Here is a 23853-nt window from a genome sequence, read left to right on the forward strand (position 1 = left end):
AAAAACCAAAGCTGGTGATGTATCAATAAATTTTTTTAATGAAACACGTTTTGTGATCTGCATGGCCTCATTAAGAAAATACCAAGCATAATATTCATTTCAGGGGAAAAAACAACAACTGCACAGTAACAGTGCTGCATATAAGATTCACCAAAGACCTTCACTGTCTGGAAACAGTGGTCTTTTTTATTTCACCTTTTGTATATCATGACCTTACCAGCACATTCTACTGTCTCAAATATAGAAAAAAATATTGCCTGATATACACAAATAAAGAGGAATGTGAGAACAATCAAATAATGTGGTTAATAATGGTTAATGGTTAATTATAGGTACAAAACTTTCTTATATATGGTTTCAATAGTTTAACAGGAAACATGTAACACAACATTATTTTAAGCAAAAAGGTTTCAAGGTTTCCTCCTTGTATTATTTGGATTGTTTTTTCTTTCCACGGTCACCCTTGGCTTCTCAACAGGGGGGTTTGGGTCCTGGATTCTGTAAAGTTTCCTTGCAACAAAGTCTATTTTAAACAGCGCTATACAAATAAATTTGACTTGACTGGACTTGAAATAAGACATGGAATTGCTTTTTAGTAATGCAGAATTGAAAGTGCTATTGGAAATTCAGTCTTTGTAGCTGAAGGCGTTATTGAAAAATCCAAAATGTACAACTTGGAATTGGGTGTCGTGGCGAATGCTTATTGAACTGCATTGAACTTGCTTCACTGTCTACTGGGCTGTCTAAATTGCTAACATTCTTATCTGTTTGTCTGCACAGAGCCTGTCAGTCTGAAAGTGTGAAGTGTTCAAATTATCAAGAAGTATGAATATGAATGAGAAGGAGGCCGCTTTGTGGTCTGAGGGAGGCCTAAATGTCACCCTCACCATCCGCTTACTAATGCACGGAAAGGTGAGGCTTGCAAACACTTACGTTATAAATGTTTATGAGCTATTCGAACTTTGGGTCTTCTGTAATGAATCAACTGGAAAAAAATCCACCTGAAACATTTTCACCAGAGTGTGGTGTAATATTTTTTTTACACTAGAATCTGGCTAGTATCTGGCATGGAGTTCTGTGTCAACATCCAATTTAAAAGCTTAGTATAATGCGTTTTGGTTTCAATATTAAGCAGTGATCAATTATACTGTATGATAAACACTGTATACACACTGCTCCCAAAACCCAGTGAGGAAACTATCATGCAACACAATAACATTTTTTTACAGTAGCAAGTAAAAATATTCACCCCATCACTTTAAAGGGTATCATGGTGATGTGAATAGAACTGAATGTAAAGCAATTTTGCATCATTATTCAAGCTCCAGCCTTAGTACTTTGTGGAACATCCTTTTACCCTAATAACCTCTAATAAACAAATTTGGTAAGCGGTAACAAGACTCTGACACCTCTCATGTGGAACCCTGTCTTCTCTCACTAAAGCTTCCAGCTGATTGAGGTTTAATGGCTTTCATGCTGTAACTGCTTTCTTTATATCTAAACAAAATTTTAAGGGATCTAAGGGCATATAAGGTAGAAGGCCCACTATCCTCCAGGATATTCCAGGATTGGTACCGTAGGCTTAAATCCAGTTATTACAAAGGTTTGATTTCACCACAGAAGGCATAGCATTCCCCCTAAAATACCTGAAGTATTTTGGCTTAGTCCAAAACAAACTACAAATCCCAGGAGCTGCAGTATCAGTTAGCATTAACACACAGCAGCTGATGCCGGGGCTATTAAGAAGAAGTTTAGAGGCCAGTCATTAAACTAAGCTCAGTTGGTAAGGTAGAAGAAAGTGTGTGTTCATACTAGCATTTAGGGTGGCATTTGGCTTGGTGGGTAGCACCGTTGCCTCAAAGCAAAAATGTCCTGGGTTCGATTCCCAGGTAAAGCTTAAAGGTTAGGGTCCTTTCTGTGCAGAGTTTGCATTTTCTACCTGTGTCTGCGTGGGTTTCCTCCAGGAGCTCCGGTTTCCTCCCACAGGCCAAAGACATGCAAGTGAGGTGAATTGGAGATACAAAATTGTCCATGACTGTGTTCCATATAACCTTGTGAACTGATGAATCTTGTGTAAAGAGTAACTACCATTTCTGTCGTGGATGTACCCGAAGGGTGTAAAACATGACGTTAAAAAGCCAAATAAACAAACAAACCACGATGCCTGTAAGGGGTTGATTACCTTCGTCCACCTTATCTTGTGGCAGGAAGTGTAGCTCAGCCTGGCTTAGTCCAAAACAAACTACAAATCCCAGGGGCTGCAGTATCAGTTAGCATTAACACACAGCAGCTGACGCCGAGGGTATTAAGAAGAAGTTTGGAGGCCAGTCATTAAACTAAGCTCAGTTATTAAGGTAGAAGAAAGTATGTGTTCATAATTGCATTTGGGGTGGCATGGTGGCTCACCTCACAGCAAAAGGGTCCTGGGTTCGATTCCCAGGTGGCGTGGTCAGGGTCTTTTTTTTATGGAGTCTGCATGTTTCCCCCTTGTCTGTGTGGGTTTCCTGCGCAGCTCTGGTGTCCTCCCACAGTCCAAAGACATGCAAGTGAGGTGAATTGAAGATACAAAATTGTCCATTACTGTGTTTGACATTACACGACTTGAACTGATGAATCTGTTCTGTCATGAATGTAACCAAAGTGTGTAAAACATGACATTAAAATCCTAATAAATAAATAAATAAATAAACATATTGCATTTGAGGAGAGCTCTTTATTCTTGCCATTCCAGGCAAGATTGTAAACACCTCAAACTGCTTCTGCATTTTCTGAAAGCCACATTGAATCAGAACCACAAATTGACTCCCCTAACCAATACTTTTGCTCACTATTCCTTTTACCTTAGATTTGGGAGAGAAGCATCCGGGCTTAAACCACATATCAGTGGGTTGGTGGATCAAGTAGCTAACTTGCTTGCCATGGTCGCAGTTCTATCCATTACTCTCTCCTGTTAGTTATATTTAGGACTGTAAGAGTGTCATCGTCAGGGCAGAGTCGACTCCTCGACTCAGTTCTCCCTGCTTAAGTCAGGCTCTGCTGTTTGGCAGTCAGACCCTGCATTAGTCAATGGCGAGTCGGGCCGCCATCTGGTCGGGAATATTGACTGTTTGTCTCTTACGCTCTGCAGCCTGATATAGAATTGAATCTTTTTCCTTATTTTGATTCAGCCCATCATCTGCTCTCGGGACCAGCATAATTCTGGTGGTGAGACTCTGTTATTCTCACCTCCCCCGTTACAATGCCAGTCACACAAATAACATTGCTAGTTCCTGCAGCAGAAAAACATTCCCACATCAACACTGAACAATCTCCATGCTTGACCTTGAAGAAAGTATTCTTCTGGTCATAACCCTCACCTTTCTTTGCCAGACAAACCGCTTCTCCATGTGGCCAAACAGTTCCAGTTTTGTTTCGTTGCTCCATAGAACTGTGTTTCAGAACTTTGCATGTCTATCCAAATTCCTCCTGGCCTATTGCATTCAACACATCCTGTGCACGTGGTGTGCTTCATATAGTCCAGCCAAGAAGTCCTTAGCTGTTAGGTGATCTTCTTATGGGTTGCCACTGACACATTTGTCCCAGGCTTTATCAGGTCATCCTGTAAGCCTTTTCTTCATTGTCCTTATGAGATTGCTAAGGCCTCTGGATGAAATGTTGGGCTTTCTTCTACAACCAGGCTTGTTCAAAGCTGCGCCATAAGTTTGGAACTTCCGGACAATACCTCTGATGATCTCTCTAGGAATGTTCAAGGTTTTAAAATCTTCTTATACACATTACACTTTTGGTGCAATAAACTGATCTCTCCCAGCTTCTAGTTTTTACCATGGTTGCAACACACCATGAACACACGTCTGGGTCTATATAACACTTTAGAGCTGAAGCAAATTAATGGTCGTTATTATACTGTAAGTTTACAATGGTTTAATCATGTTAAGGTCATACAGACTAGCAGAAGGTTTTAACATCGGCAGTATTATGTAGGGCAGGGGTGTCAAACTCATTTTCACCGAGGGCCATATCTGCATTATGGTGGCCCTCAAAGGACTGATTGTACCGTATCCTGCTATGATTGCAGTCTGCCTTTTAGGTCTTCAACAATTTGTTGTTTTTCTTGGAGGCTAAATTCTGTGTTTGGTGTCAAAATGCCAATTTATACTCTATATTTATAATGTATATCTACATTTATATTGCACTCAAAACACAAGAGACGTAACGGTTTTTCTGCTTGAAGCACAAACTTGTATTCACTTTCCCATCTTTCATTAGATTACCTTCCTTCTGCTTCAAGTTTCTCTTCTTGTACATTTTGGGATTATTTGTAAATATTTCTCAACATCATCTAATGGCGGGACGCGATCACTTTGCGGGTCACAAAAATCGGCATGCATTGTGGGAGATGCAGTTTATGTACAATTTTATTGTGTATTTTAAGACAATTGTTCTGCCCTCGCTAAGCGCTTTCCCCCCTTTCTCAGCTAGACAGACAGACAGACAGAATACTCCCTCAAAAATACAGTTACATTGGTTTTATTTGCTTCCAAACTGTGTGCATCAGAATAAAGTAAATCTACAAAATGTATGAAGTAAAAACTTAATACAGTACATGCACATAGCTGTAGTTAAGTTTACATCTAGTACAACATAAAATTTTACCAAACGTAAAATAGCGTAAAATGTAAAATGAGTTAGCATTTTGTGTAAAAATACTAACTGCTTTAGTAACGGTAACAACCGTATTTAATTACGGAATTATGGTAAATTCGTAACTGAAACGCTGTAACATACTCGCTAAACATTTACAATACAACTGAGAATATAAATGTCTACTACTTACAGACGATGCTTCTGTATTGGATTGCAAGAGAATTAAGTTCTATTTATTATTTTTTATACTACTTTGCCCCGCGTTCTTTTGCCACTAAAACGTAAAAGTGACATGGCTTCTTAGCAAAGTTCAAAGTTAGTTGCCATGACTACGATGTCAACGGTTGCTGCTTAAAGGCACGAGTGTCCCATAAAATTATAAGTACGTCTCTGTAACTACTCAAACCATCACAACAATCATACGTCTTTTAAGCTCTCGCGGGCCACATAAAATGACGTGGCGAGCCGGATTTGGCCCATGGGCCTCGAGTTTGACACATCTGTAGGGATTGAATAATTGTAACATGGCAGTAGTTACAAAATATCCTACTACAGTGGACCCTTGACTTACGAATTTAAGTTCTTAAGTCAAAATGTTCGTTAGTTAAACCTATTTTTCCCATAAGAAATAATGTAAATAGAATTAATCCGTGCCAGACCTCTCAACCCCCCCCTCCCCTTACCTAACCCTTCTAATGTCTTAAATGGTCTTTTCTGTTATAAATACAAGTATATTTTCCCTTAATCTTAAATTATAGAACAGACATTCCTGTAATAACCACTAATAAACAACAATACACAGTAGTACTGTACTGTACATAAAACACACATCACATTTCACTACAGTATGTGTGCTGTATCATACACCATAATACATTGTATCTACCAGAAACAACAATAACTCTCATATTTCTCTATTATATATTTCTTGTAGGTGTAATTTAACGAAAGAATAACACAGTGACAGCTACTGGCAGGAGTAATTATACAACAACAAAAAACTGTGCTTTCTCTGCACCTTCTCTGGGGACATTTTAATATAGAATTGTACAAAATATAAAGAAAACACCGGAAAAACAGAATGTTCGCTCACTATATATATATATATATACTGTATATATACAGTGTATCACAAAAGTGAGTACACCCCTCACATTTCTGCAAATATTTTATTATATCTTTTCATGGGACAACACTATAGAAATAAAACTTGGATATAACTTAGAGTAGTCAGTGTACAACTTGTATAGCAGTGTAGATTTACTGTCTTCTGAAAATAACTCAACACACAGCCATTAATGTCTAAATAGCTGGCAACATAAGTGAGTACACCCCACAGTGAACATGTCCAAATTGTGCCCAAAGTGTCAATATTTTGTGTGACCACCATTATTATCCAGCACTGCCTTAACCCTCCTGGGCATGGAATTCACCAGAGCTGCACAGGTTGCTACTGGAATCCTCTTCCACTCCTCCATGATGACATCACGGAGCTGGTGGATGTTAGACACCTTGAACTCCTCCACCTTCCACTTGAGGATGCGCCACAGGTGCTCAATTGGGTTTAGTCCATCACCTTTACCTTCAGCTTCCTCAGCAAGGCAGTTGTCATCTTGGAGGTTGTGTTTGGGGTCGTTATCCTGTTGGAAAACTGCCATGAGGCCCAGTTTTCGAAGGGAGGGGATCATGCTCTGTTTCAGAATGTCACAGTACATGTTGGAATTCATGTTTCCCCAGTGCCAGCAACACTCATGCAGCCCAAGACCATGATGCTACCACCACCATGCTTGACTGTAGGCAAGATACAGTTGTCTTGGTACTTCTCACCAGGGCGCCGCCACACATGCTGGACACCATCTGAGCCAAACAAGTTTATCTTGGTCTCGTCAGACCACAGGGCATTCCAGTAATCCATGTTCTTGGACTGCTTGTCTTCAGCAAACTGTTTGCGGGCTTTCTTGTGCGTCCGCTTCCTTCTGGGATGACAACCATGCAGACCGAGTTGATGCAGTGTGCGGCGTATGGTCTGAGCACTGACAGGCTGACCTCCCACGTCTTCAACCTCTGCAGCAATGCTGGCAGCACTCATGTGTCTATTTTTTAAAGCCAACCTCTGGATATGATGCCAAACACGTGGACTCAACTTCTTTGGTCGACCCTGGCGAAGCCTGTTCCGAGTGGAACCTGTCCTGGAAAACCGCTGTATGACCTTGGCCACCATGCTGTAGCTCAGTTTCAGGGTGTTAGCAATCTTCTTATAGCCCAGGCCATCTTTGTGGAGAGCAACAATTCTATTTCTCACATCCTCAGAGAGTTCTTTGCCATGAGGTGCCATGTTGAATATCCAGTGGCCAGTATGAGAGAATTGTACCCAAAACACCAAATTTAACAGCCCTGCTCCCCATTTACACCTGGGACCTTGACACATGACACCAGGGAGGGCCAACGACACATTTGGGCACAATTTGGACATGTTCACTGTGGGGTGTACTCACTTATGTTGCCAGCTATTTAGACATTAATGGCTGTGTGTTGAGTTATTTTCAGAAGACAGTAAATCTACACTGCTATACAAGCTGTACACTGACTACTCTAAGTTATATCCAAGTTTCATGTCTATAGTGTTGTCCCATGAAAAGATATAATGAAATATTTGCAGAAATGTGAGGGGTGTACTCACTTTTGTGATACACTGTATGTATATATACAGTGTATCACAAAAGTGAGTACACCCCTCACATTTCTGCAGATATTTAAGTATATCTTTTCATGGGACAACACTGACAAAATGACACTTTGACACAATGAAAAGTAGTCTGTGTGCAGCTTATATAACAGTGTAAATTTACTCTTCCCTCAAAATAACTCAATATACAGCCATTAATGTCTAAACCACCGGCAACAAAAGTGAGTACACCCCTAAGAGACTACACCCCTAAATGTCCAAATTGAGCACTGCTTGTCATTTTCCCTCCAAAATGTCATGTGATTTGTTAGTGTTACTAGGTCTCAGGTGTGCATAGGGAGCAGGTGTGTAGTACAGCTCTCACACTCTCTCATACTGGTCACTGAAAGTTCCAACATGGCACCTCATGGCAAAGAACTCTCTGAGGATCTTAAAAGACGAATTGTTGCGCTACATGAAGATGGCCAAGGCTACAAGAAGATTGCCAACACCCTGAAACTGAGCTGCAGCACAGTGGCCAAGATTATCCAGCGTTTTAAAAGAGCAGGGTCCACTCAGAACAGACCTCGCGTTGGTCGTCCAAAGAAGCTGAGTGCACGTGCTCAGCGTCACATCCAACTGCTGTCTTTGAAAGATAGGTGCAGGAGTGCTGTCAGCATTGCTGCAGAGATTGAAAAGGTGGGGGGTCAGCCTGTCAGTGCTCAGACCATACGCCGCACACTACATCAAATTGGTCTGCATGGCTGTCACCCCAGAAGGAAGCCTCTTCTGAAGTCTCTACACAAGAAAGCCTGCAAACAGTTTGCTGAAGACATGTCAACAAAGGACATGGATTACTGGAACCATGTCCTATGGTCTGATGAGACCAAGATTAATTTGTTTGGTTCAGATGGTCTCAAGCATGTGTGGCGGCAATCAGGTGAGGAGTACAAAGATAAGTGCGTCATGCCTACAGTCAAGCATGGTGGTGGGAATGCCATGGTCTGGGGCTGCATGAGTGCAGCAGGTGTTGGGGAGTTACATTTCATTGAGGGACACATGAACTCCAATATGTACTGTGAAATACTGAAGCAGAGCATGATCCCCTCCCTCCGGAAACTGGGTCGCAGGGCAGTGTTCCAGCATGATAATGACCCCAAACACACCTCTAAGACGACCACTGCTTTACTGAAGAGGCTGAGGGTAAAGGTGATGGACTGGCCAAGCATGTCTCCAGACCTAAACCCAATAGAACATCTTTGGGGCATCCTCAAGCGGAAGGTGGAGGAGCGCAAAGTCTCGAATATCCGCCAGCTCCGTGATGTCGTCATGGAGGAGTGGAAAAGCATTCCAGTGGCAACCTGTGAAGCTCTGGTAAACTCCATGCCCAGGAGAGTTAAGGCAGTTCTGGGAAATAAAGGTGGCCACACAAAATATTGACACTTCAGGAACTTTCACTAAGGGGTGTACTCACTTTTGTTGCCGGTGGTTTAGACATTAATGGCTGTATATTGAGTTATTTTGAGGGAAGAATAAATTTACACTGTTATATAAGCTGCACACAGACTACTTTTCATTGTGTCAAAGTGTCATTTTGTCAGTGTTGTCCCATGAAAAGATATACTTAAATATCTGCAGAAATGTGAGGGGTGTACTCACTTTTGTGATACACTGTATACTGTATATATATATATATATATATATATATATATATATATATATAGAGAGAGAGAGAGAGGGAGAGAGAGAGAGAGAGAGAGAGATGGTCTGAGTCAACTTGTTTGTGACACCACGTTTTGCGAATTTCGGTTTGTAATCATAATCGTAAATCATACGTTAAGTTGAAAAAGATCGTTCGTATGGTAAACCGTTCGTAACTCAAGGGTCTACTGTACTCTAAAATACTGCATCATTCATTTTCTTTGTTTATTTGCTGTATCATACAACTGATAAAGCATGAATGTAATACAAAATCTAGCTCTGCAGAAAGGTTCTGAGTTTGACTTTCTTTGTGGTGTTGAATATTTCCGGTTGCAACTGTATCTACATCTGAAGTAAAATAATATATTAACATTTAGGCACCAATTTCAGGTAGGGCCACACTCCTGAACGCCAACAAAAAGTTCTGAATGGATTATGGGGAAGTTAAACTATTATTTAAAATCAACAGTTTCTTTAAGGGATAGCGGAGGTAAAGATCTACTTCTACTCTAGAAATGTTATAAATATTTAATAATAATTAAATCTAGTGATTGGTAAGGTCAAGGGAAGTGTTTGAAATAATTCTGGTGTTTATCAAACCACTCTTAAATAGTTTTAGTGGTTTGCATGGGGTCAAAAGGAGCAGGTCTTGCAAACTTGCCTCATATTCACTTATACAGCCATGCAATATCATAGGAAATACTGTAAATGTTGTCTTATCAGACTTTATTTCTTGTTTTGGTGATGCTGGTTGTCCCTGTTTAATATACAGTATAACTTTTGAGACTGACTGAGCTGCTGTTTCTGTACTTTAGTCCACCTCTGTATTTCTCAAGAGTGTATGTATATCAAAACCTTTGTTTATACATGTACATTTTATTTTATTATTTTGCAGGAAGTGGGTAGCATCATTGGAAAGGTGTGTATATTTCAAATCAACCAGTTAGTCACACAGTAGTGATATTTTTTATTTGCTCATAAATAATTCATGTTAAATTTGATGTATTTGTAACTGGATTGTATTTTTTAGTATGTTGTTTTAATAACTTTCATTTGTGTGGTTTTGGTTTTCAGAAAGGGGAAACTGTAAAGAAAATGCGAGAGGAGGTAGGTACAATATTCAAAACGTCTGATAATAAGATGTATTCAGTACATTACAGATAATATATAAACAAGACTCAGCATAAATAAAGAGGAATACCTGTTAAGCTTAAGTGCTTTTAAGGCTGACTTGTGCTTGTGCCGTACTGTGCGCTGACTGTATAGAGGAAAGAACACTACAAACAGAATTGACTCGCCATAATAGGCAAGCGAATGAGTCCAATAACTCATGGATGCTCTTTTCTCTGTGTTATTGTAGAGCGGAGCTCGTATTAATATATCAGATGGCTCCAGCCCAGAACGCATTGTCACCATCACGGGCTCCTCTGAGGTTATCTTCAAAGCTTTCGCTATGATTGCAGAGAAATTTGAGGAGGTACGTCGTATTGTACTGAAAAAAAGACATCATTAAATGCAATTAACTTCATTCTGCTGTAATACACTGTTAATTATTACACATCAAGGATTCCAATTTCATTTCAAAGCAGTACTTAATTAAGACTTTAGTGATTTATTAATGTGAAAATGAAAAAGAAATGTAATGTGTTTTAAAATAGTCGATGTTTTATGTAATACTTGCCATGCTAGCCTCAGTGGATTTATGCTTTGCCTTACTTTTCCTCATCACCAAATGATAGTCTTTCATCATTTAAAATCTGTTGTTTTTAATTAGATACATAAGATGCCATCATGTCACTAAGTTACACAAGTGAGTTCTAATGAAAGTCTTGTGAGGTTATTGCTCCTGTGTTGCAGGATATACTGGCCTGTATGGTAAACAGCACAGTGACGAGCAGACCTCCAGTAACACTACGACTTGTATTCCCCGCCAGCCAGTGTGGCTCGCTTATCGGCAAAGGAGGATCCAAGATCAAAGAGATCAGAGAGGTAGATATGATCTTTAATTTGATCTTGAACAGACTTAACACAGTACTATTTATGAATGTCTCCATAAGTCTTAAATCATTCATGGTGTGATCATTTCTTTAACACTGGGTGTTCTTTGTTTACATGCCCAGCAGAAAAGCTTTACCTCAGTGTGATTAATTGTTCACATCTAAACAGAGCTTTCGTATTTGTGAACTAAGAGCTGCTTTATTAAACATACAGCTACAAACAATGCCCCTTTTGGCTCCAATTTCATCCACCAAACATATCTGCTTTTCAGCTATCAGTTTACAACTTTTAGACATGGTAAAAAGCTAAAATAATGTTTCTGCAAAGCAGTACTTTTTCCTTATTAGTGTTTGACAGGAAAAATAAGCACTTTGTAACAGGAACACTGTGTGCTCATGTTTTTCTTTGAATAAAGCTGTCCCCTCTATTCAGAGCCATAAAGGCTGAACTGGTTGGTTGATTTCCCAGTAGCTTTGAATGTCGGGAGCAGGATGACTCTCCAAGGCCCAAATAGATTCATATTTATATATGGCATCTAAATAGGTTGGCCTAAATAACTGCACATGTTGTAACAATGTCCGATCAGGATTTGTACTAAACAGCTATTTTTAATGTCACTCTGTGAAGAATAACATTTTATTACAATTTACAGAAGACAGAACTATGGAAAACACTAACAACATACACCGATCAGCCATAACATTAAAACCACCTCCTTGTTTCTACACTCACTGTTCATTTTATTAGCTCCACTTACCATATAGAAGCACTTCGTAGTTTTACAATTACTGACTGTCTATCTGTTTCTCTACAGACCTTTTTAGCCCTGCTTTCACCCTGTTCTTCAATGGTCAGGACCACCACAGAGCAGGTATTATTTAGGTGGTGGATCATTCTCAGCACTGAAGTGACATTGACATGGTGATGGTGTGTTAGTGTGTGTTGAGCTGGTATGAGTGGATAAGACACAGCAGTGCTGATGGAGTTTTTAAACACCTCACTGTCACTGCTGGACTGAGAATAGTCCACCAACCAGAAATATTCAGCCAACAGTGCCCCATGGGCAGCGTCCTGTGACCACTGATGAAGGTCTAGAAGATGACCAACTCAAACAGCAGCAATAGTTGAGCGCTCGTCTCTGACTTTGCATCTACAAGGTAAACCTTGTGGACAGTGAGTAAACAGTGAGGTATTTAAGAACTCCAGCAGCGCTGCTGTGTCTGATCCACTCATACCAGCACAACACACACTAACACACCACCACCATGTCAGTGTCACTGCAGTGCTGAGAATCATCCACCACCCAAATAATACCTGCTCTGTGGTGGTCCTGACCATTGAAGAACAGGATAAAAGCGGGCTAAAAAAGTATGTGTAGAAAGAGATTGACTACAGTCAGTAATTGTAGGACTACAAAGTACTTCTATATGGTAAGTGGAGCTGATAAAATGGACAGTGTGTGTAGAAACAAGGAGGTGGTTTTAATGTTATGGCTGATCGTGTATTAATATTGAACTAAAAAAGTAAATTTTTGGAAAAAGTTGGGACAGTTTGTAAAATGCAATAGAAAACAAGAATGTTATTTCTTAATTCTATTGGGACTTTAACTGACAACAGTACAAAAAAAAATTTTTATGTGGCAAACTTGGTAAGAGAATTGAAATTGAATATTCAGTCGAATAAAAGCATTTCTCAAAGCAAGACTGCAAAGAAATTAGGTTGTTCATCATTTAGCTAACATAACAGCGATAAGATTCAGAGGATACGAAAAAATCTCAGTTTGTGTAGGGCAAGCCACTGTTGACTGTGTATGTTTCTCACATAAGAATCAGACTGTTATCAGCAAAAAGTGCAAAAGCCTGCCATGATATGGTGTGCATCAGTGCCCACAGCATGAGTTACTTGCATATGTGTGAAGGTACTATTGATTCTAAGGTTTATACTGGGATTTTAGAGAGTCACATGCTGCCATAAGGCAAAGCAATTTCCCAGAATGTCCATGGTTATTTCAGCAAGACAATGGCAGTCTTCATTCTGCATGTGCTACCACAGCGTGGATTTATAGACACAAAATCTGTGGGTTCGATTGGCCTGCCTACAGTCTAGATCTGTCTCTTATTGAAAATGCATCAAGTATCAGACTTGATGAGAAAAATCAGACAATAGACTGCTGAGCAGCTGTATGAAGCAAGAGTGGTCAAAAATTTGACTTGCATAACAGCAACAATTATTGTCCTCAGTCTCAAATTGTTGAGAAGGTGATGTAACACATGTAAACATCCCTCTGTCCCACTGTGTTGCAGGCATCCAATTTTTAATTAAAAAAAAAAAATTTTTTGTTTATGCATTTTCTCCCCCTTTTCTCCCTTTTAGCGTGTCCAATTGCCTAATTGCGTCATGCCTCCTCTCCACCAATGCGATCCCTGCTCTGATTGAGGTGAATGAAGCTAACCCACGCCCCCTCCGACACGTGGGCAGCATGCCGTATGCATCTTATCACCTACACTTTGACGAGTGGAGTGCAACTCAGCGTTGTGTACGGAGAGACACACCCTGAAAGCACTCTTTTCTCATCTCTGTGCAGGCGCCATCAATCAGCCAGCAGAGGTCGTAATTGCACCAGTCATGGGAGAGAGACCACATCCGGCTTAGTCCCGCCCATATCTGAAAAACAGGCCAATCGTTGTTCATGTGGCCGCTCAGCCTAGCCGGCAGGCAGAGCTGGGCTAAGATTCGATATGATGTATTCGAGATCCCAGCTCTGGTTCCAGCATGTGTTTTTACCGCTGCACCACCTGAGCGGTGCAGGCATCTAATTTTAAATATTTTTATACAACATTCAGTAAAGTTGGTCAGTGAAAACATTGTAAATCTTTTCTTTGTACTTTAATATTAGAATTTAAATAAAGATTTAAGCGAACTAACAAATCATTAAATATATAAATATTTTTTGCTATGACTGGGTCACAGAATTGCTCATTTAATTCTTTGAGTATATTTGTGGCTGTACTTTAGGGCCATTAGCAGCTATTTTGTAAAGTGTACATCTGTGCTTGACAGTATGCTTTGACTTGCAAGCAGTATATCTATTTGCTAATGCTTTATGGTATCTCAGTTCCTTAACTTTTTGTGTGTGCTGTATGTCAGACCACAGGTGCCCAGGTGCAGGTAGCTGGAGACTTGCTCCCGGAGTCAACTGAAAGAGCGGTGACCATATCTGGCATCCCCGACGCCATCACACAGTGTGTGAGGCACATTTGCACTATCATGCTGGAGGTGTGTGTGTGTGTTTTGTGTCTGTGTTTTAGGACTACAGGTAAAAATATGATTTCCCCTATGAATCAGCATGTATACAATATGAAACAGGTAAATACCATTTTCATCTATATTCCTTATTTCAATTCCATCTCATTATGTTCAGCAAAGGTTTTATGGTTTCTGTCTTGTCACATTTTTCTACCACCCCCACTGGGCCTCCCAGCAGTTTGCCTACTTCAATTTTCTGTAATTTGTGCTTTAAAATTCAAATAAAAATATTATTTTTCTAAACACACTTGCAAAAGGAAATTTTTTTTATTTTCATGTGCAGTCACCACCTAAAGGAGCGACAATTCCTTATCGGCCTAAACCTTCCGCTGGTGGCAATCCCACAGTCTTAACCCACCCACACACAACTCCCGTGAGTACCTCAGTTCACCTCACTAAATCTCAAAGTAGCAGCTGTGTTGAGTTATGAATTCAGCATTGTAATGGATTGAGTGCATCTTTCTTAAACATTAATAACTGCATGCTGCATTCTCATTGGGGAACCATGAGTCTGGATATTTAGGCTAATGATCGCTTCACAAACAGTCTGGCTGAAAAGAGATTTGCATTCAGAGCTAGTAAACTTCTTTAATGCTCTTAGACATGCAGATAAAGTTTTAGTGAATTACTGATCCAGGACTGTCTGTTTTCCTCAGAGTGGTATGGGAATCACAGCAGGGGGATTTAACTATTATCTATTTATTGTATTTCATTCTTTTGTTCTTTTAATTTACTTTTATTCATTCATCATTAAACTGCTTCATCCTGATCCTGCTCACGATGAGTCTGGAGCCTACCCATTAACACTGGGTGTAAGGCAGGAATACACCCTAGCTGAAATACAAGTCCTGATCCTCACCTGTTTACTCACTCATTCACACTTATGGATGAGTTACAGTAGGCAGCACAGATAAAGACGTATTTTGGGAGGTTTGAAAAAGCTCATACAAACCAAGACAAACACCTTTTAAAATTTTTTACAGTGATTTTGTGTAGAGGCTGTACATAAGGCAAAACTACTGTATGTCTAATAGTTATACGATTTAGCTTGTTTGTCTGACATATTTACACACTGACCCCTTGTAATAAATGCTTTGACAGGGTTGTTAATCAGCTTAAATATTTACATTTAACTGTATATAGTAGAGGGCGGCATGGTGGCATGGTGGCTAAGTGGGTAGCACTGTCGCCTCACAGCAAGAAGGTCCTCGGTTCGATCCCCAGGTGGGTCATTTCTGTGTGGAGTTCGCATGTTCATCCCGTGTCTGCGTGGGTTTCCTCCGGGAGCTCTGGTTTCCTCCCACAGTCCAAAAACATGCTGTCAGGTTAATTGGAGACACTGAATTGCCCTATAGGTGAATGGGCATGTGTGTGTGTGTCTGCCTTGCAATGGACTAGTGTCCCATCCATTACTGTGTGCCTTGCGCCCATTGAAAAGCTGGGATAGGCTCCAGCACACCCCCGCCCCCCCCATCCCCCTGCAACCCAGACAAAATAAGCGGTTAAGAAAGTGAGTGAGTGTATATTGGAGACAAGAACTGTATTATGTTACAAGCTATTTCAGCCTAACAATGTTTTCTTTTGTGCAGGCTTTTGCTGTTCCGACACAGTATGCCATTCCGACCCAAGACGTGAGTGCCAGTGCTGCAATCTTATCAGAGATGTTGGTCATCTCTTCCTCATGGTCACCACCTCACTTTCCCCTGCTACCTTCTGTCCTCTCTACCACCACACCTTTTCCATTGCATCCCACTGTATATCTCAATGTGTTTCTTTTTTAATACAAACTAACATAGAAGTTTTTCATCCAACATCATTTCCTTTGCCTGATGTTACTAATACTTTCCTTTTCCAGTTTGTTTGATCACAATAATGCATTAATAGAATCATATATGATTGTCTTTTAAAGCATATATTAAGTTAAATTTAACAAGCTCTAATAATGATCTAATAATGACTTTCTGTGAATTGTCTGTAGATGTGTATCCTCTGATATAATTCAGTTATTATAGTTCTAACCTCCCTTCATGCCCTGCAGTTGACCAAGCTTCACCAGTTGGCTATGCAGAATATCCCCTTTACCTCCCTTGGGCAGAGCAACCCTACCTTTCCTGGTACGTACCCAAAAGTCCCTGGAAAAGTCTGATCTCCCTTTAAATTTCTACATCTACATCTTCTGTTTTCTTTATGATTTCCTACTCTTCATTCTTTGCTGTCCTCTCTCACTGCACATGGTCAGTATCATGCTAAGAGTTTTACCTTTACATTATAAGAAAAATGAAGGCATGGTCTGACTCTGACTAAAGCCATATCTGATGGCCCAGGTGATTTAAAGAGATGTATTCCAAATTGTATTATACATGTGCAATCATCAGGTCAGACTGCAAATTAATTGTTAAACTTGTTTATGCACAGTTATGTGCAGGTGACCATGCAGAGCAGGGTTTTCACAGATCGTGATTCATTCTATTATTTGTGACTCCTGATCTGAATTTAAAAAAAGGTTAGTGATTTTCAGTTAAAATTTATTTTTTGCAATCTGTCTGGCATTTTGGGAGCTAACAAAATAAATACATAAAACTCAGAGAGTGTGGCTCCCAAAGATCTGTAAACAGGAACAAAAGGCCAGCAATATTGTAAGCAATTATGTTTGGTTGTTGAGTTCTGTAGTTCATTTTTAAGTTGAATTTTTGAACTTTAAGATACTTCCTTAAAATGTCACTCTTATTGTATTTAACAGTATTTTGTGTGCACAATAACTTTAGATTAGTGCAATAAACTCCCGTCAGTTGTCTGTCTATGTAAGTTATGTAAGTTAAAATTTAATGGCGAATAACTCTTCAGCCTGCTGAAATCAAACTGCAGAGGGGTTTCAGGTGTAGTCTGAAATATTTTTTAATCGAAAATATAAATTACTGTACAAAACTTTCCTATTAGGCAGAGGTCCAAGGGGCCACATAAGAAACTGGGACTGTTGTGGAGGGCCAGACTAATAGGGTGAATTTAATTCTGCTCAATAACAGTTGTATCTCTTTATAAAAGCAATAAATTGTTAAGATTAGATGTTACAATCAGGCAATGAAAATGAGAAGCAGGCAGAGTAAAAACATCATTATATCACTATTTAATCGTAATTTAAACTTTTTTGAAAACAGATGTGAACAAAATGTGCAGAATTCAAATAAACTATACACAAAGTGCTAATAGTATTTTTTGTATTACCTTATTAGCTGTTTTTCAGTACTTTGTTATTGTTGGATATTCTTTTTAAAAATCACCAAGCTGCTCTTGACTGCTCCAGTACTGGATGTGTAAAGCTTAATTATGTCCTTGATGCTTTTGCATGCAAAGCTTCAGATATGAGGCTCTGCATCATTCTTGTATTTCTCTGTTCCGTATCGTAATGGTGATTTAAACCCTAGGTTTAAATTATGATCATTTAACAGCTTTACATCTGACTTCAGTAAATAAATACTAATAAATAGTTTATGTCTTGTTAAAACATTATGGTCTCTATCAGTCACACTCAGTTCTGTTCGCCAACACATTATGCTGAAGCTGGAAAACTTGCACACACGTAAATTAAAACGTATGTACATTTAAAGATCCTGTTTTGTTGCATGTGATGTACATTTATTTCCATCAGATTTTTATTTATTTTTTATATAATTTTCTATTTTTCCCACTTTTCTCCCCAATTTTCTCCCCTATTCTAGTCGTGTCCAATTACCCTGAATGCGTCCTCTATACTGATTCGACCCTTCACCGCTGACTGAAGACGGTGTGTACAGTCAGTACAGACTGCATTTTTCACCTGCACGAGTCGAGTTCATACACCGACGGGCACTGTGTACAGAGGGCCACACCCCCATCAGCATTATTCCTCAGCCCTGTGCAGGCGCCATCAGTCAGCCAGCAGGGGCCGCAGTTGCACCAATTATGAGGACCTATGATCCGTCTTTTTTACCCTCTAACCCTGAACAACAGCCAATCATTGTTCATGCAGCCGCCCAGCCCAGTCAGAGGGCACAGCTGAGATTCGATACGATGTATTCAAAACCTCAACTCTGGTGTGCTAGCGCACTTTACCACTGCGCCACCTGAGCGGCTTTCGTCTGATTTTTAATTGCCACTGACCTCATTCGGGCCGCTTGGGGACAGCCAAAGCTGTACAATGCCCAAGTGTACGGAGTTTTATATGCTAATAACTGTAATGCTAGTGTATGTTTTTTTAAGGAAACCTGTCAGTCAATGCTCAAAATATGCTCATGTTTTATCTGTCTGTACTTTTTCAGTCACAGATTCATCAGTTTACAATTACTTTATTTTTTTATTGAGAAAATAGCAATTCTATATTTAAATAAATCAATCTCAAATCATTAGAGAAATTGCTGTCCAAGAGTTCTCCTCAGGAAGAAACTGGCAAACTTATAACATATACATGCAGGAAATGTCTTTCATTTAAACTAGCCACCCAGAAGCTGCATCACAACTGTAATTAAGTGTAATTAAGTCAAAGCTCTAAATAAGGCCCGTCGTTATGACATGATGATTCTAATGTTTTCATTTATACTTATCACCCAGGTTTGTATGTTACCTTGACATTAAGACATGTATACCATTTTATCTTGCTTTCATTCATTCACTGTTCCCTCTGCTCTTATGTAACTCCACACGTAGCCCTACACCATACCTAACCTCCAACATACCCTCCATCCTCCAGCCCTTTTACACTAATGCACATATTTTTATGAGAGGGAACACATAATAAACAACCACGATTGCTGCTTTAACTAGAGGAACTGATCTCTCATCTATAAGAGCACTTAAATCCAGTAAGATTACACATGTATAGCCCTGCTGCTCATATACATATCATAATTCAGGGTAATTGAGTTACATGATCTGAATTGTAATTCAAATGATGTTTAGTATGACTAATAGAGTTATGATGTTGAAGATCTGTTAGATAATTTCAGCATTTAGTCACCTTATGTGGTTTAGTGTCATGTAGGTTACATCTTCCATTTTTCTTCCTAGGAGTGGATACCTCTGTTGCCACGTCTCATGAGCTGACCATACCGAATGAGGTAAAATCACTATTACATACTTTTCAAAATTGTATGCATTAACCTTTAAACCTGCCATAGTCCTACTGTGGCTGATTGAAGGCAAGTCACGTTGCATTAATGATCTCGCTGACACATTAGAATCTGCTGAGAAACCGCTGAAGCTACAGCATGTATTACAGCCTCTGCTTTTATCCACTGTCACGCCTGATGTCTCTTTATTCTTAATTATGTTTTTGGTACAATGGCATAGGAGGAATCATAATTTAGAGTATGTGCAAGTAGGTAATGCTAGTGAAAACACTCACATTGTATTGTATTTTTGCTTAATTATTAATAATTCTGTTGTATTTGTGTTGAAACTCCTTATGGCAATCATATTTCAGCCATATACATACAAAAAATTATATCAAGGACCAAACAAGGGCCACACTTTGCCTCTTTAATCAGCTTTAATCATCTCTGAAATGCTGTCATACAGCCCCGGTTCTGGACTGCTTTGCTTGGGGGGGCAGTAAAACCTAATGAGGGGGCATGTTGATAGTCATGTTTTTGAAGCCAGAAATATATTCAAGGCTTGATTTGTGCATGAATGATGACAGCCAAGCTATTGATACTGGCTTAAAGTGATGTATGAGGTAAAGAAATAAAAATGCATGTTTTCGAACTTAAACTTAAAACCCAATGATTAAAAAATACATGTTGATTATGTAAATGGAGAAAAAAGATTATCTAATTGTATTTCATTTTAATACGCGCCCTTAATTAAATTGCCATTACTAATAGAACAACTCTATTTCTTGAAAGGCTTTAATACAAATTTAAGTCAAAGCTGACAAATGTACCTACACACAGACTGAGAATATTCAAACGTGGAAATAGGAATGAGTGAGAATATTTATATTATTGGGAAATTAAAATATAAAGAAAACAAAAGAATACTAATTCTGTAAAAAAAAAGTGTTTACCAGTATACCTGCCTCTCGCTCACACTAACAGAACATATACTGCCGAACTGAACTGTTTGGGGCAGTCTGCCGATTTTTATATGACTCAAAGAGCCAATCAGGAATAAGCAAGGAAATATCTTCACACTGTAAAACAAAATGCATTTTTGTGATTGGTTCAGAGATAATTTTAAAAATAGCCGTTGCTTGCATTGTGCTTGGGGGGGCAAAGACACAATTTGGGGGGGCAATGCCCCCCTCAGCCCCCCCCTAGCGCCGGCCCTGCTGTCATACAAGTCCTGGATGGTTTGGACTAAAGAAAATATCTACAGTATAGTCAGTCCAAGAGATGAATATCTACAACCCCAAGAAAAAGTTGGGACATATAGAAAATGCAAATAAACAAACTGACTTGTATTTTATTGCAAACAGTATAAACCCGAGATATTTCATATTTAGTCTGGTCAACGTTACACTAATCAGTCATAACATTAAAACCACCTCCTTGTTTCTACACACACTATCCATTTTATCAGCTCCACTTATCATATAGAAGCACTTTGTAGTTCTACAATTACTGACTGTAGTCCATCTGTTTCTCTACATACTTTTTTAGCCCCCTTTCATGCTGTTCTTCAATGGTCAGGACCCTCACAGAACCACCACAGAGCAGGTATTATTTAGGAGGTGGATGATTCTCAGCACTGCAGTGACACTGACATGGTGGTGGTTTTTAAATACTGTGTCCACTCACTGTCCACTCTATTAGACACTCTTACCTGGTTGGTTCACCTTGTAGATGTAAAGTCAGAGACGATCGCTCATCTATTGCTGCTGTTTGAGTTGGTCATCTTCTAGACCTTTATAAGTGGTCACAGGACGCTGCCCACGGGGCGCTGTTGGCTGGATATATTTTTGGTTGATTGAGTATTCTCAGTCCAGCAGTGACAGTGAGGTATTTAAATACTCCATCAGCATTGCTGTGTCTTATCCACACATACCAGCACAACACACACTAACACACCACCACCATGTCAGTGTCACTGCAGTGCTGAGAATGATCCACCACCCAAATAATACCTACTCTGTAGTGATCCTAGGAGAGTCCTCGCCATTGAAGAACAGCATGAAAGGGGGCTAACAAAGCATGCAGAGAAACAGATGGACTACCGCAGGGAATATTTTGCAACATGGGTTCTCTTAATTGCCTAATCTTTGTTGGTTGCCATACAACCATGCAAACCTATCATTAGACCTAATGACTTCCAAGAGATGGCTGCACTTACTGTAGTATAATGGATTTCCCAGTGTACTAATGAATTGGCATCATTTGACATCCTTTATAGTGTTATGCTCTGTTTAGAAGTTATGCATGTTCACACCTTGGTCATTACTACACAATGTATTTGAGTGGCAGCCAATTGTAAAGCAACTGGTATTAAGAACTTGAGATTAAGAGCTACCCATTAAATCATGGCATGTGCCACTCTCACTGTCATCTTCTTTCAGCTCATAGGCTGCATTATTGGCAGACAGGGCACTAAGATCAATGAAATCCGCCAGATGTCTGGAGCACAGATCAAGATAGCAGGAGCTACAGATGGTTCGGCTGTGCGCCATATTAGCATTACGGGCTCCCCGACCAGCATCTGCTTGGCCCAGTACCTTATCAGTGCCAGGTAAGAGCAGACGGTGACAGCTCAAACACAAACCTCTGACTTTACACGTGTAGCTGCTATTTTGGCATTTTAAGCATAACAGAATTGGGTAAAATGGTAAAATTTGTTATAATTATTCCATGCTGTGTCCTTTTGTATATTTTCTATTTATTTTCTATCATGTGGGTGCTCTTCAGCTTTATTAATACCTATCAATGTATTTGAAATCCTGGTTTATCCTTGTAACACTGCATTTCCTTAATATTAATTCTTGTTTTTTCATTTCTCTCATCCTTCTGTTTCCCCCATTCACTTTTCTTGTTCCTCCTTTAATTATTAACCATGTCTGCCCTTCATGCTTCCTTCCCTGTGGTGGCGGGATGCGTCTGGGTATGTGTTTGTGTTTGCAGTTTAGAGATGGCTAAACTCAGCATCCAGGCTGCCTCCTCCTCCTCTGGCACTCCCGTTGACCTCGGACTGAGTTTCCCCCAGTCTGCAAATCCTGCATCTGCCTCCGCTTCGGCCTCTATGGCCATGCTGGCTGCTCCTCCCACGGCCATTAACGTCCACTCCCAAATGGCTATGCCATCTATTCCCAGTGCCCATTATGCTCTCCCTGTGTCCAGTCTGTTTGGCATGAAAACCGTGCCTCTGCTGGCCATGCATGCTGCTGCCACACCAGGCCTTGTTCCCTACACTGCAAAAATCCCTGCCTCGGCTACCACCAAAAAATCTGAGCGGCAGAAATTTGCCCCGTACTGACAACCTTTAATCTCTTACTACAGTCAATGCTAAGTTTGCTGGTTTTGTCTATATTTGACAATACTGGAAATTGATTTTACCCCTTCTCATTTTATTTTGTACAGCTTTATGGACATTATGCAAACTAATAGGGACAAATAAAATCCCACTCAAATTGTTCTTTTTTGGCATGTTATTTGGAAATGTTTGAAGATAGCAATATCAAACCATTTATTTTGTCTGACACTCAATTTCCTATTTCTCCTAGAACCACAGCTAATGAGACCTTAGTCAAAGACATTTTCATTTTGAGACCTCACTCATGCTTATTTGTTTACAAAATCAGTGAAATATATGCATAACAAATATATTATACACTGCCTGGCCAAAAAAAAGGTCACACACTCTAATATTTCATTGGACCGCCTTTAACTTTTAATTATGGCACGCATTCGCTGTGGCATCGTTTCCACAAGCTTCTGCAATGTCACAACATTTATTTCTGTCCAGAGTTGCATTAATTTTTCCCCAAGATCTTGTATTGATGATGGGAGATTTGGACCACTGCTCAAAGTCTTCTCCAGCACATCCCAAAGATTCTCAATGGGGTTCAGGTCTGGACTCTGTGGTGGCCAATCCATGTGTGAAAATGATGTCTCATGCTCCCTGAACCACTCTTTCACAATTTGAGCCCGATGAATCCTGGCATTGTCATTTTGAAATATGCCCGTGCCATCAGGGAAGAAAAAATCCATTGATGGAATAACCTGGTCGTTCAGTATATTCAGGTAGTCAGCTGACCTCATTCTTTGGGCACATAACGTTGCTGAACCTAGACCTGACCGACTGCAGCAACCCCAGATCATAGCACTGCCCCCACAGGCTTGTACGGTAGGCACTAGGCATGATGGGTGCATCACTTCAGCCCCCTCTCTTCTTACCCTGATGCACCCATCACTCTGGAACAGGGTAAATCTGGACTCATCAGACCACATGACCTTCTTCCATTGCTCCAGAGTCCAATCTTTATGCTCCCTAGCAAATTGAAGCCGTTTTTGCCGGTAAGCCTCACTGACAAGTGGCTACACAGCTGTTTAGTCCCAATCCCTTGAGTTCCCTTCACA

General features: G+C 39.9%; 1 protein-coding gene across 1 annotated transcript; it reads left to right on the plus strand.

Moving 5' to 3' along the window:
• The first annotated feature begins 825 nt into the window (after window positions 1–825).
• On the plus strand, window positions 826–22750 carry zgc:110045 (uncharacterized protein LOC664755 homolog). The gene is made up of 12 exons (XM_062995133.1): window positions 826–912; window positions 9906–9929; window positions 10085–10117; window positions 10371–10487; window positions 10868–10999; window positions 14156–14284; window positions 14598–14687; window positions 15904–15945; window positions 16353–16428; window positions 19355–19404; window positions 21840–22009; window positions 22399–22750. The coding sequence occupies exons 1-12, from the start codon at window positions 826–828 to the stop codon at window positions 22748–22750; spliced, it is 1302 nt and encodes a 433-aa protein (XP_062851203.1).
• Window positions 22751–23853: the final 1103 nt, after the last annotated feature.

The sequence above is a fragment of the Trichomycterus rosablanca genome, chromosome 5 (assembly GCF_030014385.1).
Source record: "Trichomycterus rosablanca isolate fTriRos1 chromosome 5, fTriRos1.hap1, whole genome shotgun sequence".
Taxonomy (NCBI): domain Eukaryota; kingdom Metazoa; phylum Chordata; class Actinopteri; order Siluriformes; family Trichomycteridae; genus Trichomycterus; species Trichomycterus rosablanca.

Excerpts from the sequence above, each read along its gene's own strand:
- zgc:110045 (XM_062995133.1), top strand. The coding sequence starts at position 826 with ATGAATATGAATGAGAAGGAGGCCGCTTTGTGGTCTGAGGGAGGCCTA. Across the intron at positions 9,930-10,084 it reads TGGGTAGCATCATTGGAAAG|AAAGGGGAAACTGTAAAGAA; the intron begins GTGTGTATATTT and ends TTTGGTTTTCAG. Across the intron at positions 14,285-14,597 it reads TTTGCACTATCATGCTGGAG|TCACCACCTAAAGGAGCGAC; the intron begins GTGTGTGTGTGT and ends TTTCATGTGCAG.